Source organism: Lutra lutra, chromosome 13 (assembly GCF_902655055.1).
Source record: "Lutra lutra chromosome 13, mLutLut1.2, whole genome shotgun sequence".
NCBI classification, from domain to species: Eukaryota; Metazoa; Chordata; class Mammalia; order Carnivora; family Mustelidae; genus Lutra; species Lutra lutra.
Window position 1 is genome coordinate 84891317 of NC_062290.1, and position 20900 is coordinate 84912216.

At 54.4% G+C, this 20900-nt stretch overlaps 1 protein-coding gene across 1 annotated transcript; it reads left to right on the forward strand.

The window, feature by feature from the left end:
* The first annotated feature begins 204 nt into the window (after window positions 1–204).
* LHX2 (LIM homeobox 2) lies at window positions 205–20497 on the forward strand. The gene is made up of 5 exons (XM_047700180.1): window positions 205–1080; window positions 2575–2777; window positions 3753–4156; window positions 9788–9993; window positions 19605–20497. Exons 1-5 carry the CDS (start codon window positions 961–963, stop codon window positions 19890–19892), a joined length of 1221 nt encoding a protein of 406 aa, XP_047556136.1. The 5' UTR covers window positions 205–960; the 3' UTR covers window positions 19893–20497.
* The last annotated feature ends 403 nt before the right edge of the window (window positions 20498–20900 follow it).

Here is a 20900-nt window from a genome sequence, read left to right on the forward strand (position 1 = left end):
CCCACCAGCTCCCACCATCTCGTCGCTCCTCTCCTCCTCCTGCTTCTCCCCTCCCTCTCGGGTCTCCCGCCTTCCCGGAGCACGCGCTGCCAGGACCCGGGGTGCTGGGCGGCCAATGGCGCGGCGGCAGGACGTGATGTAAGGCGCGGCTGTAGAAAAGGCGCGGACGCTTGGCTGGCGCGGACTGCAGAGCCGGGGCTGGGCTCGGCGCGCTCTTGGAGAGCATTGCGCGCGGCTGGGCCCGCGGCCGGCGGCTCCTCCTCCCACTCTGCTCCTCCTCCTTTTTCTCCTCCTCCTCCACCTCCTCCTCCTCCACCTCCTCCTCCTCCTCCACCTCCTCCTCCTCCACCTCCTCCTCCTCTTCCTCCTCCTCCTCTTCAATTCTCTCGGTGTGTCGGCTCGGCTCGCTGGCTTCGGAGAAACCCGTACTACAGTCGCCGACCCAGCGCCTAAGCGGGTCGCCTAGGGCTGGGGGCGCACCCCAGGGAGGGGAGAGGTCCAGGCAGCTGGGCCGCCGCGGGCACCTAGCTGTTGCCGAGTGAGACCCGACCGCAGCCGTCGCCGCCTCGGGCAGAGTTTGCGCTCCTGCTTTGCGCCCGGGGCGCTGAAGCCGGGCGGGCGATGCCCGCGGCGTGAAAGCGCCCGCGGCGGGCGCCGACCTCTGCCCTCGTCTTCCCCCCTCCCGCCCCCCCCTGCCCCGTGCCCTTGTGACCCTGGCTTTGGCGCCGCCGCCCAGGCGCCCCGCGATGTAGCTGCTCCTGTGCCTCGGCGGGAGGCGTCCTGGCCCGCGGGCGCCCGGGGCCCAGAGCCCGGCCTGGGGGCGCAGCCGAGCTCGGGCGGGGCCGGGGCCGCGGTGGCGATGCACCGGGCCCGTTAGCGCCGGGAGCGCCAGGCAGCTGAGGCGGGGGGCAAGCCCTCCCGCGGAGGAGCCGCGCCCCCGGCCCCGCCGGTCCCGCCGCGATGCTGTTCCACAGTCTGTCGGGCCCCGAGGTGCACGGGGTCATCGACGAGATGGACCGCAGGGCCAAGAGCGAGGCTCCCGCCATCAGCTCCGCCATCGACCGCGGCGACACGGAGACGGTAGGCGCACGGCTGCGGGGTCGGGTCTGAAAGCTGGGACGGGGCCGGGTCGGTCCGCGCTTCTGCTCTCCGAAGTTTGGGGGCACTTTGGGGAGCGTCCTTCGTGCCGCACGGGACTGGGCGCAGGGGATCCGCGGACAGGATGCAAGGCCCGTAGCTCCCGGCTCGGGGGAAACCCGGCTGCTGGGGCGGAGGAGGGAAACAAGGTTTACACCGAAATTGCAGACCACAAGGGTGCAAGAGAGCATTTCTCCCGAAGTGGGAGCGAAGTCCTACCCGCGTCCCGGGATGGCTCTCTTCTCACTGCACCGGGCCCTCTGGTCGCCAGCTCCGCGTTCCCCTCCACCGACTCGGCTGTAGCTGCTGGCTGCGCCGCCTGCAGCGCGGGGAAGGGCGAACCAAACCGGAGCACTGGGGCTTCAGCCGGCTGGGCTGCTCCCGTCCCGCCTCCTGGCAATCGGAGTTCCCTCTCCAGCACAATTTCAGGGGTCCAAGTCTTCCGGGCCGGTGCTTTTCGTTGATCCTGTCCCTGGCCTCCTGGCCGGCCTGACCTGGCCAGGCCAGGGCTCGCAGTTCAGGCTCTGGCCTGGCTCTTGTGGAAGGAGAGTCCGTTTGGATCTCCACACCTGGCTTTGCCAGCCCAGCCCCAAATAGCCAGTTCCTCACCTCAGACTTCCCAGGGGGCCCGGCAAGCAACTGCTATCCAAGCTGGGCTCAGAAGTGACCTTTAGAGGCTGAGGAGGTAGGGAGCGCGGCCCAAGCTTCTCCACTTGGAAGGCAAGAGCAGCAGCCCCAGCGCCTCCAGCTTTGAGCTCTTCTTTCCGGATAAAAACTCTCAGCCTGTCCTGGCCTCAGAGACTTTGAGGGTGCCCCTGTACTTCGCTCAGCATCTCCCAGGACCCAAGAGGGCCTCAGCCCAGGGGGCCCAAGGTGGTGGAGGGGCAGGGGTGGCTGCGACCTGTCCTGGCTTAAACCTTTGGCATAAGGATCCAGAGATCACTAGGGCTCAGGCCGGGAACTCTATGCATCTCCCAGAGGCGTCTGTGTAGAGGGTGACTTAATGGTCATCTTACCCCTTTCCTGGGGCCCAGCAGAGTGGCTCTTTTAGGAAACAGTTTTTGAGGGAGCTTTTGGAGGGCTTGACCGGAGTTGCCACTGCTGCCCCAGCCCTCAAAACGGCCCAAGCCTTTCTGGGAAAAGGGCAGAGGGGCCAGGAAGGGGGAGAACTAAGGAGGGAGATCCGTCCAGGCCAGCAGCCAGGCCTGGGCCTGTGGCCCGCCCGGCCTCTGTGGGCGGGCCTGGGTTCTGAGCCTCCTGAATATGGGCCTTTTGGGGGTGGAGGAAGGGCACCGCACTCCCCGGCGCCCTCTCTGCGTTTAGGGCTGGCCGGAGCCCCGGAGGGAGCTGCGGGTGCCGGTTTCCCAGCGGTGGCGGCGGCGGCGGAGTCGCAGGCTGACGCAGGCGCCGCGGTCTCCCACCTCCCTCCCTCCGCAGACCATGCCGTCCATCAGCAGTGACCGCGCTGCGCTGTGTGCCGGCTGCGGGGGCAAGATTTCAGACCGCTACTACCTGCTGGCGGTGGACAAGCAGTGGCACATGCGTTGCCTCAAGTGCTGCGAGTGCAAGCTCAACCTGGAGTCCGAGCTCACCTGTTTCAGCAAGGACGGAAGCATCTACTGCAAGGAAGACTACTACAGGTAGCCCCCCACCCGGGGACCCCCCCCCCCCGCTGCCCTGCAGCACCCTCAGACACAATCTGGACCCCTCTCCTTTCCCTCCAGTCCCAGGGGAGGGCTCCCTTCCTAGCCCCCCCCCCCATTCTCCAAGCCAGGACACATTGGGTGACAACTTTTCGAAATTTGAGGGAACTCTGGAAAGGTCTGGGAAGTACAGGGACCCAGAGGAAAGGGCCCAGGTCTGAGCTCAGGCACAGAAATAACCTTGGGTGGATGGGTGAGTGGGGGGTCTGTGCACCCCTCTCCCTTTGAAGTTTCTTGTGGGTCAAGTGGATGGAACAGAAACTGGCACACACACACACCCTCCCTAAACCCAGGCAGCCTGGGCTGGTGTAGGGCAAAGCTGGAAGGAGAGCTGGAGGAGCAGTTGGGTGCATTTCCGGGTCTTTCGTGGACCTGGGAGTGAGAGCTGCCTATAGGGTTAAGGACCCGGAGTCACTAACAGGCTCCAAGTTTCTTGTTTCTCCTCTCTGGTTTAGGGTTAGGGTCTGTTTATTATTATTTTTCTTTCTTCCCCCCCCCCCTCTCTCTCTCTCCCTTCCTCTGTCTTTCCCCAGCTCCTTGTTTCTCCCAAATTACAAAGGTCTGTAGGATTCTCAGGGGCGGGTGTGGAGGGCAGGGGTGAAGGATGAGAAGGGCTAAGGGGGCAGCCCCCCCCCCCCCCCGACCCCAAGCAAAAGCTTTCCTGGGACTTGCTCATGCTCTGGGTAAAGGAGAAGAGTTGTGGACATGAATATGGTTAAGGGAAACTATATTTCAGGGTAGGACAAGACCTCGGCCAAAATCTAGTTCCCTCTTCCTCCATCGTCCAACTTAAGGCTGGTCCCCATCTTAAGGAAGCGATTTCCTCCAGTGGCAGCAGCGGCACCTGGAGGAGGGATCTGGGGGGTACCCAACCGTGTGTCCCCACAGTCCCTCCCTCGATGGTCCCTACAGGCGGTTCTCTGTGCAGCGCTGCGCCCGCTGCCACCTGGGCATCTCAGCCTCGGAGATGGTGATGCGTGCCCGGGACTTGGTTTATCACCTCAACTGCTTCACCTGCACCACGTGTAACAAGATGCTGACCACGGGTGACCACTTCGGCATGAAGGACAGCCTGGTCTACTGCCGCTTGCACTTCGAGGCGCTGCTGCAGGGCGAGTACCCCGCTCACTTCAACCACGCCGACGTGGCGGCGGCCGCAGCTGCAGCAGCCGCGGCCAAGAGCGCTGGGCTGGGCGCGGCTGGGGCCAACCCGCTGGGTCTTCCCTACTACAATGGCGTGGGCACGGTGCAGAAGGGGCGGCCGAGGAAGCGCAAGAGCCCGGGCCCAGGGGCAGACCTGGCGGCCTACAACGCTGGTGAGTGCCAGGCGCCCGGAGCGCCCCCATCGGGTTGGGAGAAAGTGTGTGGCGTGGACTGCGTGGAGCTGGAGTGAATCTCAGTGTGATTTATCTCTATCTCTATCACTCTGCGCACTCTAGTCCTTAGATCCCTCAGTGCCTAAGCACCAGACGAGCGGGCAGAAGCGACACCAGGTTCCTTGGCTCCAGCCCGTGCTGGAGTGGGAGGAGAAGCTGCATTAGAGCCTTACTGACCCCGGTGCAGAGCCTTGTTGCTGAGAAATTTTTCAGAGGCAGCTTTTCAGTTCGGGCCTTTCCCCCACTTTGCTGGTCAGAAAGTGCAAGGACAGAGAAAGCAAGGTGGAGCCGAGACACCACACTGGGTTGGCAGGGCCGAGGCCGGGAGCTGGGGCAATGGATGAACTATTGGGGGCAGGACAGCAAGGGTCCCAAGAGAAAGGACTGGCGGCGTCCTGGAGGACCAGGGGCTCTGCCTGGCATTTGGCTCGGTTCTGTGAAATGTCCTGAGGGCAGTAGGATCCGGAAACTTGGGTCCAGGACCCTTAGGAACAAGGGCTGGTTGCTGAGCTCGGTCGGATCATCCTGCTCCACCAGGTCTTGGTTTTCCTCGGGTTCCTTCCTCCAAGCTCCAGGCGCTGGTTTGAGAGAGGCAACCTTAGGAAGCCTGCACCCGGGGATGAGACCGGAGTAGGCCTAGCCGTGCACGCAGAGTAAGGTGGAGGGCTCGTTTCACATTTCCGGCATCTTTGAACCCCCGGCCATTCCAGGAGAGGCTCTGCCCCCTCCCGCGCCCCTCCCCGTGCCGGACAGCTGCGAAGGTTCTGGGGCCTGGCAAATTGAACCATCAACATCTGCCCGACGTCTGCAAGGCCGGGAAAGGTTTATGACTCCCCGGGCTTCTGAACTAGATAGAGTTTATTTGCAATTATTTTCTTCCCTTGGTTTGTGGCAGAATCGGATTCACGAAGGTTTTTGTTTTCTTCCTCCTTTTCCCCTTGCTCTAATGCACAGTGGAAAACAAAACAAAACAAAAACCCAGGACAGTAGGGAGAGGGCAGCTGCGGGAAGGAAGTCAGGGTTATTTTGATCTTTAAAAATCTGAGCTGGCTGGGGAGGAAAATTCAGCGGGAGTGTTTGTGGGGGGGTCCCCTGTTCGCTCCAACGAAGTTGCTTGTTGGAAGGTGGATGGATGTATGTGTCTCGGTGTGCGGAGCTGGGAGGAAAATGCAGCCCACTGTCTGGTCGATGGTGAAGTGGCTGCCGGCAGGTCTGTGGCAGCAGATTAAAGATTTGTTGAAGGTTCAACCAGAGATGCCAGCTCTCTAAGATTTCCACCCCTCATCTCTCACCACCCTGAAAATAGACTAAACGGAGTCCAGGCCAGATCCCCCAAAACAAAGCCCTGTCTATTTGTCAAATGGGGCCGGCCCGCAGTAGGTAGCAGCAGGCGCCTCGGCCCCAGGGCACATGGTGAGTGGGATCGTGTTTTTCTAGCGCGCAGCTCAGCAACTGGGTTTGGAATAGGAAGGTAGAAGGGCACAGAAATTTATTTGTGCTTTTTGCTGCTCAGCCGCCTTCCCTGGCGAGGTCTGGCGGCACGGAGCGAGATGTGGCTGGAGACAGAGTTTCAAAGGACCTGGAGCCTCTACCAGACATTGCCCGCCCATGCCATCTCCTTGTTTTTTCTCTCTGACCCCTCTCTCTTTCCTTTTGACTCTCTCGATCCCCCTTTCTCTCTGGCTCTCTCTGTCCTTCTGTGTGTTTGTGTCTCGGTTTCCCTGTTTTGGTCTTTTTTTTTTCTCCTCTGCCCGCGCGCGCGCGCGCGCGTCTCTAGCCTTGGCTCCGGCGATAGAAACCACGCACCGCGCGCCCGCGGTGGCTGTGCCGCTCGCTTATTCGGGGATCCCGGGACCAGGTTGGGGAAAGGGGACGCCTTCTTGGACGCGCGCGGGCCCGGGCCAGGCCTCCCCAAGTCTGGCTCCCGTTCCCCTCCCTCCCCTCCCGGCACCGGCAGGAGAGGAATGGCCTCAGTGTGGGCCGCGGGGCCGCCGGCGCTGGAAAGGGGGCCGTGGAGGTGCGACTGCGGGTGATGTATCTGAGCAGGAGTCTGTGTGCGTGTGTGCGCGTTTCTGAGCGTGAGGACGAGCGGTTATTGGTGTGCGTGTCCCACACCCAGGGGCCCAGCCACCCCAACCCCTCCTTGCAAAGCCCTTGGCTCTGCGGGCCAGTCCAGGGCGGTGGGCTCGGGCAGCACCGGGTGGGCCGCCGTCGGTGCTCCCAGCCCGCCGCGGAGGGAAGGGCCGCCAAAGCCGTGGGGCCGCAGGGTCGGAAAGTCCTTCCGGGGCGGTGGCCACGGCAGCCCTCCTCTGGCGGCCCCTCCGTGCGCAGCCCCGGCCGCAGAGGCAGAACTGAAACCTCCCCCCACCCCTGAGCGGGGCCGCCCGCCGGCCTGGGGCGCAGACGAGGAGCTCGCAGCCCGCGAGGGGCCCGAGCCACGCACTTTGCGCCGGGGGTTTGTCCGCCACGGCCGCGGGAGTCCCGCGCGGACAGGCCGGACGCCCGGGCCTCCCCCAGCCCCAGCTTTTATGTGTGTGCCTGGCGGCGTAATTACTGATTTGATTCCAATCCATTATTTAGACAATTGAACCTACAATCTCGTCTTTAGTAAAATGAGGCGAAGTCAGATTTGATTACAGGTTCAGTCCCAGCGACAAGAGCTCGAAACCCGATGGGTTAATAACAGATCACGAGTAAATTATTCATGATTTTACGAGCTCTTTAGCTCCATTGAATCGGCCTAATTGAGAGGAAAAAAAAAAAAGGGAGAGAGAAAGCCCGGTCCTCCCCCTCCCCTGGGCCCCTCGCTCCTCCCCGGATCCGATCTGGGGGAATCTCGGCCCGCCGGGTCGTGGGGGACGGGAGTGAGGGCGCCTGGGGTACAGGACAAATCTGGGCCCACCGGCCACTTCCAGGCCGCCCTCACTGCCCCGGGGCAGCTCCCTACCCGGCCGCTGGCCTGCACGGCCTCCCAGTCTTGGACCGGCTCCTTTTCTTCCCTCCCTTCCTTTCCCCTTCTCCCCTTTTCGCCAGTCCTTAGCCAGTAACGGCTTCAGAATAGGCTTTCCCACGGGGACCTAGTTTCTTTGAGACCCGGCATTCAGTTCCTTAACCTGGACCCACCACCACACATTCCCCTCTTTTTCCAGGCCTCGCTGTCCCCTCAGGCTCTCTGTCTCTCCGGATTTCTTTCTGTCTTTGTAGCTCTCTTTCTCTCCCATTCTTTCCCCATCTCCACTGCTTCCCTTTCCTCTGTCTCTCCTCTCTTTTTTCCTGGCTCTGTCCATCTTCCCTCCCTACCCCCTCTTCTTTACTCTCTTTCCCTTCTCTCTGTCTTTCTACCTCTGTTTCTTTCTCTCCTTTCTGTGCCCTTTCTCTCTCCCTCCCCCAAATCACTCCCCCCAGATCTAGGCCACACTTGGGGCACATCCCTTGGGTGCATGGGGCGCCAGGGTCCCCACGGAGCTCATTAACAGCAGCAAGGCCCAGGCGGTGACTGGGCAGAGGGATGGGCCCAGAGATCCCCTGTGGGGAGGCCTGCCCCACCCCCTGTGGAGCTGGGGAAGGGGGCAAGATGAGGGTCGCTCCCTGTAGTGGGGGCAGGGCAGTTTCCATGGATTCCATTTGGAGTCATTTTCTGATCCCTTTTTACATTGCTGGACTGCGTTCTTCACTCTGAGTGCTTTCAGTGGGAGTACAGCCCTGGTGGGGGACGTGGGTGCCTGGGTGCATGTGGGAAGGGACCCTTTAGTAGCCACTCGCTGACAGCTTCAAGGTTAGTGACAAGACCAGCATCTTGCAAATTCTTTCTGTAAGGGACAGCTCCCCACCTGAGCAGTGGGTGGAGTAGGTCACCAGGAAATCGGGAGTACTTCTGAAGCGGTTTTGCCAGATTAAGCTCAGGACGCCCAGTTAAATTTGAATTGCAAGTAAACAACAAATAAATTTTTAGTGTAAGTGTATCCAATACAATATTTGAATTTTAAATAAACAACAAATAATTTTTTAGTGCAAGCAGATCCACTGCAAATTTTGAATTTTAGGTAAACAACGAATCAATTGTCAGTATAGGTATGTCCCATGCAAAAATAGAGGCATATTTATACTAAGAAATTGTTCGTTGTTTATCTGAAATTCAGATTTAACTGGACAACCTGTGTTTTTATTTGCCAAACCTGGCAGCTCTATTAGGGGCATATGATGGGGCATAAGATACATTCCTAGCTGTCTGCTTTAGGGGACTGAATTGATCTCTTATGAGATTTTTTCCAAATTAAGACCTTACATGTAGGATGGCTTGGGATGTGATGAAGGAATCTTGGAGAGGAGTCCTTCATGTCCCCATCAGGCACCAGGTTGCCAAGTAACTTTCTGAGGCCTTAGGTTTCCATCCCTGTCCCTCACCCCCATTGCCTTCCAGGCGTTGGCAGCCCTGCCCCAGCTGGGCCCCTTCTGGATGGGGACTGGTTCCCCCAAAGAGCCATGCTTCATCTTTGCCTGCCTTTGTGGTAGAGTGGAAGGAACCGGGCAAGGACTGCAGTGTCGAATCTAGGCTCAGCCCTTACCAGTGGTGAGGCTGTGTACACATGGCTTCATTTCCCTTAGTGTTCGTCTCCTCATCTCAGAAATGAGATGAATAGCAGTAGCCACCTCTTGGAGCAGTAGTGAAGGCTCCATGATATATGCAAAGCCAAAAGCATACCCTAGGTGTCAGATACATGTTAATTTCTTCCTCCAACTTCCTCTCTTTCCGGCTAGAATTCTGCCACTCTGTGAGATTTCTAGAGATCGCTTCACCTCCCTGCCTTGTTCAGCCAGTCTGTCTAACTGGGAAGCAAGTGCTTCCCCAGGGCAGGAGGAGAGGAATGAACTACAAAATACAGTTTCCAACCTTGGCCCAGTGCCCATGGCCCGAGGTCAGCCAGAACTTCAGGGCTGGGGAACCGATGAGGGTGAAATCAAAGTGAGTGGAGAGAGGTCAGTCGTGGACTTTCAGATGCCCACCCCAGACCTTGGGGTGGGGGTTGGGGGGGTGGGGAGAGACCGGGGACAGCCTCCCTCCTTAGGGAGTGCAGGGGGAAAGGGGAAGAGTGTGGGCCAGGGAGCCCTGTGCCCTGCTCTGTCCTCAGTCAAGAGATTTCCCTTTCTGAGCCTCAGTTTCAACAGCTGTAAAAAGGAGGAAATAATGCCAGGCTAATAGGGTCGTTTTAAGGATTCAGTGAAAATATGGGAGGCCTTTAAGCACATCACCTGGACTTGAATAAGCCATCAACAAGTTGTAGCTGTTATTGATGACTCAGAATGGTTTTTGGGAATCTCTTAGAGCTGGGTTTGAATCCAGCATTTACTGGCTGAGAGACCCTGGGCAGGCAGGTGGCTCTCTGGAAGCCTCAAATTCTCCTATAAATCTATCCAGTGGGAATAATATTGTCATCTCAGCGTGGTGCGAGCCATGCAGTGTGGTCCTGAAGCTAGAAACTTTTGGTGGCAGGTGGGGCGGGGCTGGACCAGGCCGTGTAGGGGGACAGGTCAGGAGGTTCACCTGCCGCCTTCTGCGTGTCCCCTCCCCAGCGCTGAGTTGCAACGAGAACGACGCGGAGCACCTGGACCGCGACCAGCCCTACCCGAGCAGCCAGAAGACAAAGCGCATGCGCACCTCCTTCAAGCACCACCAGCTTCGGACCATGAAGTCTTACTTTGCCATTAACCACAACCCTGACGCCAAGGACTTGAAGCAGCTTGCGCAAAAGACGGGCCTCACCAAGCGGGTCCTCCAGGTCAGCTGGGCCGTGGCAGGGGCCGAGGGTGGGGACATGTGGAGAGGAACCTCACAGTGGTGTGGCCCGTGGCCTTGGAAGGACCTTCCACCACACCCCCCACCCCCCACCCCGCTGCGTGCGCTTCCCTTTGTCCTTCTCTGCTCTTCCTCCATCTCTTCAGTCTCTAGCTGGTTTTCAGGGTTGTGGGTTCTTTTCCCTGTCACTCTACCTCTTTTTCCATTTTTGTCTTAATTTTTCTAGTTTGTGTATGCCTGACCCTCTGTCCTCTCTGTCTTCACACCTAGCCTCTTTTCTTTCTTATAAACAAACAGTTCTTCGTTGTCCTTTGTTACTTAGGTGACACTCAAAGTGTTCATGGAGTAAAAGGTTCAAGCATTTCAGAAAAATCCAGAGCATCCCAGGATGCCAGTCCAGAAAATCGCACCAGCTGTTTGCTCCTTTTGCTTCATGCCCCTCACTCGTCCTTTCTAGTTCCTCTTTGGGTCTCTCTCTAGATTTTTCGTCTCTTTGTTATTTCTTAGACTCTCCCAGAAGCAAGGTATGGGGGGGGGGATGTGGACCGACCCCCTGGGTGGGCCGGGGGAGCTGGAAGCAGGTGGCCCCTCTGGAACTGAGCAGAATTGCACCTGTGAGGGTGTTTTCTGCATAGAGAGGCCCCAGAGCTTTTACCAGATTCTCGAAGGGTCTGTCCGTACCTTAAAGATGTTAAGAAACATAGTTTGGGGAGTCCCAGGCTCCTGCATGACCCAAATTCATGGCAGAGATTTGGGTCACCACTTCTCAGATGGTCAGCTCCTCCTCTTATTCATGTCACCGTCTTGGGCAAGTCATTAAACTCCTCTGAGTCTCAGTTCCCACATACGTAAAAAACAGGCACAAGAAGTTATCTATACCTCCAGCTTATTCGAGAAACCGTCGGGATAACATAAGGGTCCAGGACAGCGGCTGACCCTTAACTGCTCAGTGGATGATAGCTAAGAGTAACGTTAACTAGATTGAAAAACTAACTGGTATTAACCCGTATGAATGATTATTCTGGTCACTGGACTTCAGTTTTCCTATCTGTACAACCATAAAGTAGGGGAGGATATCTTTCTTTATAGCACAGTTTAACCAACTTAGTCCTTGCAATGTGTGGTCGTAGGGAGAGCAAAGTACATTTTGGGGTAAGAAAATCAAGAGATGAAGATCTGACCGAGGTCTCACGACAGGAGGAGGGGTGCTGGGATTCGAGTCCAGGCCAGTCTGATTTATCCTCCAGCCCCATGTCATTTGGGGACTGAGCGCTGTGGGACTGGGACGCTGAGGGGGTGAGGGTGAGGAGGATGGACACCAAGGGCTTGCACGACCACCCTAGGTGCGAGTATGTCGGGGGGGGGGGATAGAATTTGGGGCGTGTTGGCAGTGGCGGGATGGGACTGTGACTCCGGTGCTGGTCGGTGGATCCCCGGGGAGCTGGGAGTCCCGGCCCAAAGCTGGGTTGGTCCCACTGCCCGCACCCCTGCGCAAAGCGCAAGGTTCTGGGGCAGCTTGGTCTCTGGCGGGCTCTGAGACAGAAAGGAGTCAAGGGCTGGCCAATGGGACGCTGATGCGCCGCTCTGGGCCCGCCCCCTACTCTGCGTGGGCCCTGCCCTTCCCATTTGGGTCCCTTTTGCCTGCAGGTCCCTTTGTCCTGGCCTTGACAAGGGGCAAGGACATTGCCTCGCCCAGCGGGGCCTCGGATCCCCCTTGTCCGTTTCCCTCAGACTTTGCGTCCTTGGGTTACGTCCCAGATCCCTCCTTGGCACCCCCGCCATTCCTCATGAGCGAATTTGGTCATCTGCCTCTTCTCTGGTTAGTAGAATACTTTGTCCCTTCCCCTGTAGAGAACCCTTTAGGGCAAGTTGGTGAGGGCCATTCAGTGAACCAAGCCCTGGGAGCAGGCCAGGGCAGGAGTGAAGCAGAGCTTAGCTCAGGAGGACCTGCTTTTAGTTCTGTCCCTCCACTCCCTGGCTGTGCCTCTTGAACAGATCAGTTACCCTCTCTGAGTCATAGCGTTCTCACCTGTAAAATGGGCACCATTGGGGCATATGCCTCTCCCAGTTATCCTGATTCAATGATGATGAGTAAATGCTCATAGCTGAGTCTGAATCTGGTTGAGGAGCCATACTCTGTTGGCCTTTGAGGCAGGAAGCTTGCTTGCTTCTCTGATTTAGGAACAATGAGGTTCCCATTATAGTTGTCTCTCATTCTTTCATCTGACCAAATATCTATTGGCACCAGGTGTTGGGGACACAGATATGAATGACTCACAGTCCCAGCCCTGAAGAAATTCACCCTCTTAACGGTAGAAACAGACCTACATTCAGTTTCCCCCTAGTGTGATCTGTTGGGAGGTGGGTTCTGTGGGAGACCAGAGAAAACTAATTGTTCTTCGGGTAAGGAGAGGTTTACTGGAGGGACCTGGGCGAACACTTGCCCTGTGCCTTCCTCCCCTAGAGTCCTGAACCAGGCCTGCTCACACTTGTATGCCCCCTCCACCATGGGGACTCAGAAAAGCCAGAGGCAAGGAACTAGTTGAGGGAGGAAAGCCCTGACAGTTAGGGGGGTGTCTCCACATCAGTAAATGTTGGAGAGCACTGCTGTGTGTCCGGCACATTCAAAGGTCTGTGAAACACATTTGCTCTGTCAGACATCCTGATAACCTCCTCCTCGATGTACAGATGAGAACATTGAGGCCCAGATGATTTCCACGTGCCCCAAGTCATGCGTTGCTATAAGTAGCAGAGCTGGATCCAAATCCAAGCCTGTCTCTGGGCAATGGATGTGGCTCTTTCTCCACTAAGCCAGCCCAGCAGTGACTGACTCTGTGTGTGAGTATCATCACAGGCTTGTATATTGTTGAGGGTGGCAGTGGTCACACCTGTAAGGCAGCCCAGACGACCACTCTCCCTCTTCTCAGATCTCCAGATCTCTCACACTGATCTTTAATATCCCCTAACAGCCCGACAGCTCATGATTATGCCGCATTTTTGCAAAGCTCTCATCTGCCTTACCTTAGTACATTCCTGCCCATTTTACAGATGAGAAGCTTAAGAACTAGTGAGATGATATGATTTGCCAGAGGTTACAGGAGCCAGGCACTGGCAGGGTGGGGCTCTCTCCCAGGGGCGTCTGACCACTGATGGGCCAGCTGGGGGAGGTGGGATGGGAGCCTTTGGGGACCAGGCAGGTAGTGGTGTGGCTTTGGAAGGTAACAGACTGGTTCAGGTCCTTTGGGACTAACAAGCAGTGCAATTTGGGCACTTACCATCTCTCTGAGCCTGATTCCTTATCTGTGGAACAAAGGTAATAATCGTTGGCGTCTTGAGAATTCTTGAGCATTGAGACAAGGCCTGGAGGAAGCCTCCATCGGAGTGTTGCCTGGTGTAAAGTAGGTGCCCAGGAAATGGTTCTTGTCCACACTAGCTCAGTGGCACTAAGCCTTGGGTGCCCCCTGCAGGTTGTGGTCCCAGTTCACCCTTCAGAGAGGGTCTGTATGCAGGGGCAGGTTGAGATGGAGGCTGTGTTCTCAAAGGGGATCCATAGAGGGTGTGTGTGTGTGTGTCCCAGTGTGTGTTGTGTAGGGGCATTCTGGGCTGTTCCTGAATCTGTTATGCATAAGTACCTCTAATACGGTAGGCCTGGGCTGCCGTATCCCCTGCTGGAATTTGGCATCCACTGATATGAGGTCCAGGCCCAGCTTTCCCACTTACTCTCTGAGCCATATTGATCAAGTGACTTAACCTCTCGGAGCCCCAGTGGCCTCGGCTATAAAATGGGGATGATCATAATATTCATTAGGTGTTTGCAAGGAGTAGATGAGATGACTTCAAGTATATTTTATAAAATATAGATTCGGGACTCAGTGCACATGAACTTCACACACATTTACACAGTAGGGTTCAGCCAACCAACCTCTCTTGCACTCATTAAAAAAATTTAATTATCTTTATTTTGCAGATGAAGAAACTGAGGTTCAGGGAGACTAGGGACCCTTGCTCTCAGTCCCATAGCTAGTAAGTGATGAAACCAAGAGTCAAGCCCAGATCTGTCTTGATTCCACGGCTCTTTCTGGTGTAGCACAGTGTAGGGACTGCGACCTTCCTGCCTTGGATCTAGCTACAGAAAGCAGCAGCAGAGATGGAGAGAAAAGAAGGAGTGGGTCATAGAGGCTGTGTGTTGGGAGCAGAGCAGAAATCTTGTTTTAGAGCCGTTAAGTGCAGAAAAAGTACTCAAAATTATCACTGGCAACAGCATGGTCACTGCAATTCTCACTCTCTACCCATGGGCAGAGTGACTGGGAGAGAGAATGGACCCTTGTACAGATGTCCATGAAGATGTTAGGCTTTGGGACGCCTGAGTGGCTCAGTTGGTTAAGCGGCTGCCTTCAGCTCAGGTCATGATCCCAACGTCCTGGGATCGAGTCCCACATCGGGCTCCTTGCTCAGCAGGAAGCCTGCTTCTCCCTCTGCCTCTGCCTGCCACTCTGTCTGCCTGTGCTCACTCTCTCTGACAAAAAAAAAAAAAAGATGTTAGGCTTTGCAAATGCTTGGAGACCATTCCTCAACACACAGATGACCCTTCGAGTGGCCTGTCTTCCTTCCTGGGGAAGGGTCGGGAAGGCAGAATAGGCCCTGGGCTTGGGGACAGGGGTGGTGAGCTGATTGATCTGGATGGGTGAAAGTCTCCGTAGTGTTTCCTGGTATGACTTCGAAAGAAAATACCTTTTAACCTCCAACAGTTTACAAACAATCTTTGGATGACTGGTTAGTTGTCACTAACTTGTGTGAGCACACAGGAACTGAGAATGCTAGCTGTCCTCTGTTCATTCATTTATCCAACAAATAACTGACCTTTTGTCTTGTTCTGGGTGGGGTGTGACCCAGACAGTGAGTGGGACCTGCTAGATCTGGAACAGGAGCTACGATCCAGAAGGCAGACAGATGTGCAAATAATAATAATAATAATAATTACAAATGGCAATAATGTTAGTGCTTACCTTGTAAGGCACTAATGAGTTACTATGTGCAAAATGCTTAGAACCTTCTGAAGACAACGCCTGGCTCTTAGCGAATAATATTTGTTGTTCTTACTTTATGGGGCTGCTGTACCAGAGGACATACTTTTTTTTTTTTTTTTTTTTTAGATTTTATTTTTAAATGATCTCTACATCCAATGTGGGGCTTGAACCCACAACCCCAAGATCAAGAGTCATGTGCTCCACCGACTGAGTCAGCCAGGCGCCCCAGGACATATTCTTTTTATTCTTTTTTTCCTCACATTTATTCATCACAAGACATTAGCCCCGCAACCGCCTGGAGTGTCTGTGTCGTGACTTCCGCTTGCCTCATCCGGTCGGACACTTTACATGCGGCCATTAGTTTGATGTTATTAAAAATGCCATGATGTAAAAATGAAATCTTAAATAAAAGAAAAAATGGAGGGGGGCCATGCTGGCTGGCTCAGTCGGTAGAGCATGATTCTTGATCTCAGGGTTGTGGGTTTGAGCCCCGTGTTGGGTATAGAGAACACTTAAATAAAATCTTTATATTTTTATTTTTTTTTAAAGATTGTTTATTTTAGAGAGAGAGAGCATGTGCTTGCATGTGTGTTGGGGGGCAAAGGAGAGGAAGAGAATCTCCAGCAGACTCCCTGCTGAGCGCAGCACGCCCCAAGAGGCCCAATTCCAAGACCCCGAGATCATGATCTGAGCCAAAACCAAGAGTTGGATGCTCTACTGACTGAGCCACTCGTCACTGCCCAAAATAAAATCTTAAAAAAAAAAAAAAAAAGTGGCAGAAAGGACATCTTTGGCATGAAGATTTTATCTTGGGGCTGTTTTCCTTAGTGACCCAGGAAGGGAGTTTTGAGGCAAAGTGGTTTTCCCACGGGCCCTCTTGGTCCCCTTGATGAAAGAGTTGTAGGGAAGGGAATTTGTGAGGCAAAACACAGCCTGCAGGGCCAGCGGGTGTCTGAGAAGGGGTATGTGGCAGTGTGAGCCTCTTCATCCACCCGGGACTTACTGGGGATCCCCTGGGCACCAGGCTATGGGACTCCCTACAGATGAAGAAGAGGGCTGTCAGTTTAAGAAGATGGACGGGTGGAGCAGGTCATCTTCTGATGTCTGCCCTGGGATCTCCAGCCTGTCAGAACCCCGAGAGGCCATAGAGATGGTGCGCTGTCATCCGACCCTCTCATTGTGTGGGCAGGGAAACTGAGGCAGACCCGAAGGTAGGGGACCAGCACAAGGTCGCTGGGTGGGTCAGTAGCAGAGCCGGAACTGGAAGCTGCATTTGGTGCTTTTCCCACTGCACCGCAGTTGCTTTTGTGTTTATTTTCTCACTCAGGGTCACATGGTGGGGAGAGCATGGACTTTTCAATGGCAGATATCCCTACATTCCAGTCTCAGCTCGGCCTCTGTGTGACCCTGGGCAAGTGACTTCACCTCTCAGAGCCTCTCTGGTTTTAAATCTGGATGAAGGGGGGACGACGATAGTAGTCCCTGCTTGGCTTCTCCCGGAGCTGACCGGGGACATCACACATTATAGGGCAGCGTAGTGCCTGGCACACAGAGGTCCATAAGTGTTATCTATCATTACTACTTTTTTTTTTAAGATTTTATTAAAAAAAAAGATTTTATTTACTTATTTATTTGACACAGAGAGAGAGCACAAGCAGGGGGAGCAGCAGGCAGAAGGAGAGGGGGAAGCAGGCTCCCTGCCGAGCAGGGAGCCCAGTTCGGGGCTCTGTCCCAGGACAGGAGCCGAAGGCAGACGCCCAACTGACTGAGCCACCCAGACGCCCCTCTGTCATTACTACTATGAATTCAACGCACGTTACTCATTCTTCCCCTTTGCCAGTCCCTGTACCATGTCCCAGGGACACGGAGATGACTTAGACAGGGGCCCTGCTCCAACAGCCACTTGGGAGGGGTCTTTTGGGAGAGAGTTCTGGTGAAGCCCTGCGGAAGGTGAAAACCAGACCCAGGACGTAACCCCGCAGCAGCCTGGCTTTGGGTTGCCTTGTTGATTTCATCTGCCAGATTCCCAGTGCCTCAGATTAGGTAAAGCAGAGAAGGCAGTTGGGGAAGATGGTGTCATTGTTTACAAATCACTGTTAGGGGCAACAGCGGGAGAAATAGCTAACAGCTGGCAGTTAACTGGTTCCAGCCTGTCCCCAGGGCTTGGAGCCCTGGACCTAGGAGCCCGAACCGCCCCCGGGGCTCCCTGCTCCAGCTACTGCTTGGAGAGACACACAGGTCGGGACAGCAGCAGAGGGTGGCACCGAGGCTCCAGTCTTCTGTGTTAGACCTGACGTGAGACTTTGGGGAAGTTGCTTCCTCTCTGTTGATTTTTGCCATCGGCCATTCCCTGGGCCAGATGGACAGAGTCTCATACCTGCAGAAGGGAAGTCCTCCCTACCCTAAGAAGAGCAGGTTGTCAGTGGTCTTAGAAGCACTGTACTTACCTGCAGGCCTCCAGAAGAGGTGATGGGCTCGCTTTGGGCAGAAGGCCAGGGAAAATGTGCTTTCTTCCTGGAAGTCACAGCATGCGGGGGAAAGAGCTTTGTTTCCTGACCGCACAGTGTCTGAGTCTCTCCTTAGGATGTGCCTTTTTTTTTTTTTTTTAAAGATTTCATTTATTTATTTGACAAAGACACACGGTGAGAGAGGGAACAGAAGCAGGGAGTGGGAGAAGCAAGGAGCCTGAGGCAGGGCTTGATCCCAGGACCCTGGGATCATGACCTGAGCCGAAGGCAGACGCCTAACAACTGAGCCACCCAGGTGCCCCAGGATGTGCTTATTATTTGAGCCCAAATCTTATCAGGCCACCAGAAAGGCTCATTGGACACCACAGACCCCCGTAGGGGGGGGTGGTCCCTAAGGGAAGGTGGGGCCAGGATTCAGCCCTTCCCACCCATGCCTGAGACACTGGGAAGACAGGCAGATGCAGGCACATCTGGAAATATGCAACTGGACACCCTAGAATCTGTAGAATTCTCTAAGGTCCTTTGTTTTATGGGGAGGCTTCTGGCGGGTGTTTTTCTCATGCAAAGGGAAGTGATGGGGCCCTGCCTTTGGGCTTTTTTTCTTTGGGAGATAAAACTACCCCCCCATCCCCACTCCCTCCACCCCCCTCAACCGGATATCCTAGGCCTCGCTCAAAATATTTTGAGGACCTCTGGGTTCCACCAGATCTCTCCGTGCAGTTAGACTGGACTCCAGTAGCTGGGGGTGGGGTGAGGTGGGGGGTTGAGCTATGAAGATGAGTTTCTGTGCATGTCTTTCTGAGTGTGTACAGGCTTGTGTGCAAAGGTGCGGGTGTAGAGGGATGTGCGTGTCTGTGGCCATGGAAAAATGAAAGTAAATATTCTCTCTCTTTGGTATTCTTTGCATTCCAAACTCAGTTCTCACTGCACAACGCACCCACCTCTCTCATAAATGATACTGGGGCGTGGTCGATTTGGAGAAGGAATTCGCAGGTCATCACCTCCCTGGACTGGCTTTAATCCAGGGGGCTCTGTCCACCCCACCCTGAAACCTAAAACCCCCTGGGGGTCCAGGATAGCCAGTGGCTTCTCCCCCTGAGGGTGGTGGGGAGTAGGACTGCTGTCTCTTTCTTCCTCAAAGTAACTCTTTATTGACTGATTCCTTTGTGTTCTTGACACCACTCTGACCACGAAGCACTTTCAAAATTGTACCAACGAGAACTTACGGGATCTATTGCCTGCTTAAAGGCAACTGCCAAGGGGGGAAAAAAGAATCTCTCAACCATTGTGAAAAATGTTTCGGTTTGTGCACACCTTCTGGAACAGCACTGTCCAATAGAAATGAAACGTGAGCCACATGTGGAATTTTCCATTTTAAGTTTTTTAGCAGCCGCATTCCAAACACAAAAAGAAACCAGCAAAATTAATTTTAAGAACATGTTTTATTTAGCCCAATATATCTACAATATTATCATTTCAACACGTAACCAGTATAAACGATAATACTGAGATAGCCTACCTTCTTTTTCTCCATACCGAGTCTTCAGATCTATTTCCATGTTTTCCCCTACAAAGGGACCACTTCGTGGCTTGTCCCATTTCAAGTGTTCAGTAGCCACTGGTGGCTAGTGGCTACCGTACTGGAGAGTGCTGCTCAGCTCTAGAACCTTCTAACAGAAAGGGAAACCCAGTACTAGCCATTAGAGAAAAGGAAATTTTTATTTTATTAAGAGCAAAAATTGCCAGCCCGGGGCGCCTGGGTGTCTCAGTCGTTGGGCATCTGCCTTTCGGCTCAGGTCATGATCCCAGGGTCCTGAGGTCTGGCCCCACATCAGGCTCTCTGCTCAGCTGGAGGCCTACTTCTCCCTCTCCCACTCCCCCTGCTTGTGTTCCCTCTCTTGCTGGGTCTCTCTCTGTCAAATGAATAAATAAAATCTTAAAAAAAAAAAAATTGCCAGCCCACCCTTTTTTTAATCCCCCTTTCTGCAAAAGCCTGATTAGCATCTCTGGGGGGGGGGGGGGAGTGAGGCTCTGCTGCTCTCCAGATCCTGCCTCCCTTCTCCTAACCAGCGCTTCTCTCTCTCTCTTGCCCCACGCAGGTCTGGTTTCAGAACGCTAGGGCCAAGTTCAGGCGCAACCTCTTACGGCAGGAAAACACGGGTGTGGACAAGTCGACAGAGGCAGCGTTGCAGACGGGGACGCCATCGGGGCCGGCCTCGGAGCTCTCCAACGCCTCGCTTAGCCCCTCCAGCACGCCCACCACCCTCACAGACTTGACCAGCCCCGCCCTGCCAACTGTGACGTCCGTCTTAACTTCTGTGCCTGGCAACCTGGAGGGCCACGAGCCTCATAGCCCCTCACAAACGACTCTCACCAACCTTTTCTAGTGACTCACGCCCTCCCCTCCCCCCCACAATTTCTTTAAAAAAGAAATTATCTTTAGTTGAATTCCAAGTGTATTTTAAAATAGAGGCTTTGAGCAACTAACTAACCACATTTTAGGATCTCGCCTGGAAACAGAGGAAGAAAATAATTGTGTGTCCCGCTAATGCAGCGGTGTGGACTTGAGGAATTACTTGGAAAATCTATCTGCAACACAACATTTGTGTCACTGTACAGTTTTGTGGACTGAGCGAGGAAAAACAACAAATAATTTAAGTTGGCTAGAGCTTCTGTATTTTCAAAGACTGCCACGTGCCTTAGGAATACTGTTTTATCTCCATACTTTGGATGACTTGTTCATTTTTCTCTCCCTCTTTTTCTCTCTGTATATTTATGACCAGAGCAAAAATGTAAAAAAAAAAAAAAAAAAAAAAAAAAAAGTTTGTTACTTTGAATAGTCCTAAAAAGAAAAAAAACAAACAAAAAAAAAAACGAAAAATCAAACCCCCTCCAACGGTCGCTTTGTTGTTTTAGAATTTTAAGGTGGAAGTCTGTTCGAATATCAGAATTTGTAAAATCTAACCAGTAATAAAACCACTTATTGAAACTAGTTGGTGCTGCTGCTGTTTGGTGGGGTGTAAAATTCACAGGACTTAGGGTCTTACTGAAGCCCAGATGTAAATCCCAGGGTCTTCTCTCTCTGTCTTTTTTCTTCTTTTTTTAAGATTTTATTTGACAGAGACACAGTGAGAGAGGAAACACAAGGGGGGGGGGGAGTGGGAGAGGGAGAAGCAGGCTTCCCACTGAGCAGGGAGCCCGATGTGGGGCTCGACCCCAGGACACTGGGATCATGACCTGAGCTGAAGGCAGACGCTTAACGACCAAGCCACCCAGGTGCCCCCTGGGGTCTTCTCTTGTTTAATATTTATTTATAATACATGTGGGGCCCCCACATCTGTGCCAGGCTTTGGGCTGCCTGTTGAAATCTGGAGATTTCTTGCCATCAAGGAATA

Coding starts and splice junctions, on each gene's coding strand:
- LHX2 (XM_047700180.1), top strand. CDS start 961: ATGCTGTTCCACAGTCTGTCGGGCCCCGAGGTGCACGGGGTCATCGAC. Junction 1,081..2,574: donor ACCGCGGCGACACGGAGACG/GTAGGCGCACGG, acceptor CTCCCTCCGCAG/ACCATGCCGTCCATCAGCAG. Junction 4,157..9,787: donor CCTGGCGGCCTACAACGCTG/GTGAGTGCCAGG, acceptor TCCCCTCCCCAG/CGCTGAGTTGCAACGAGAAC.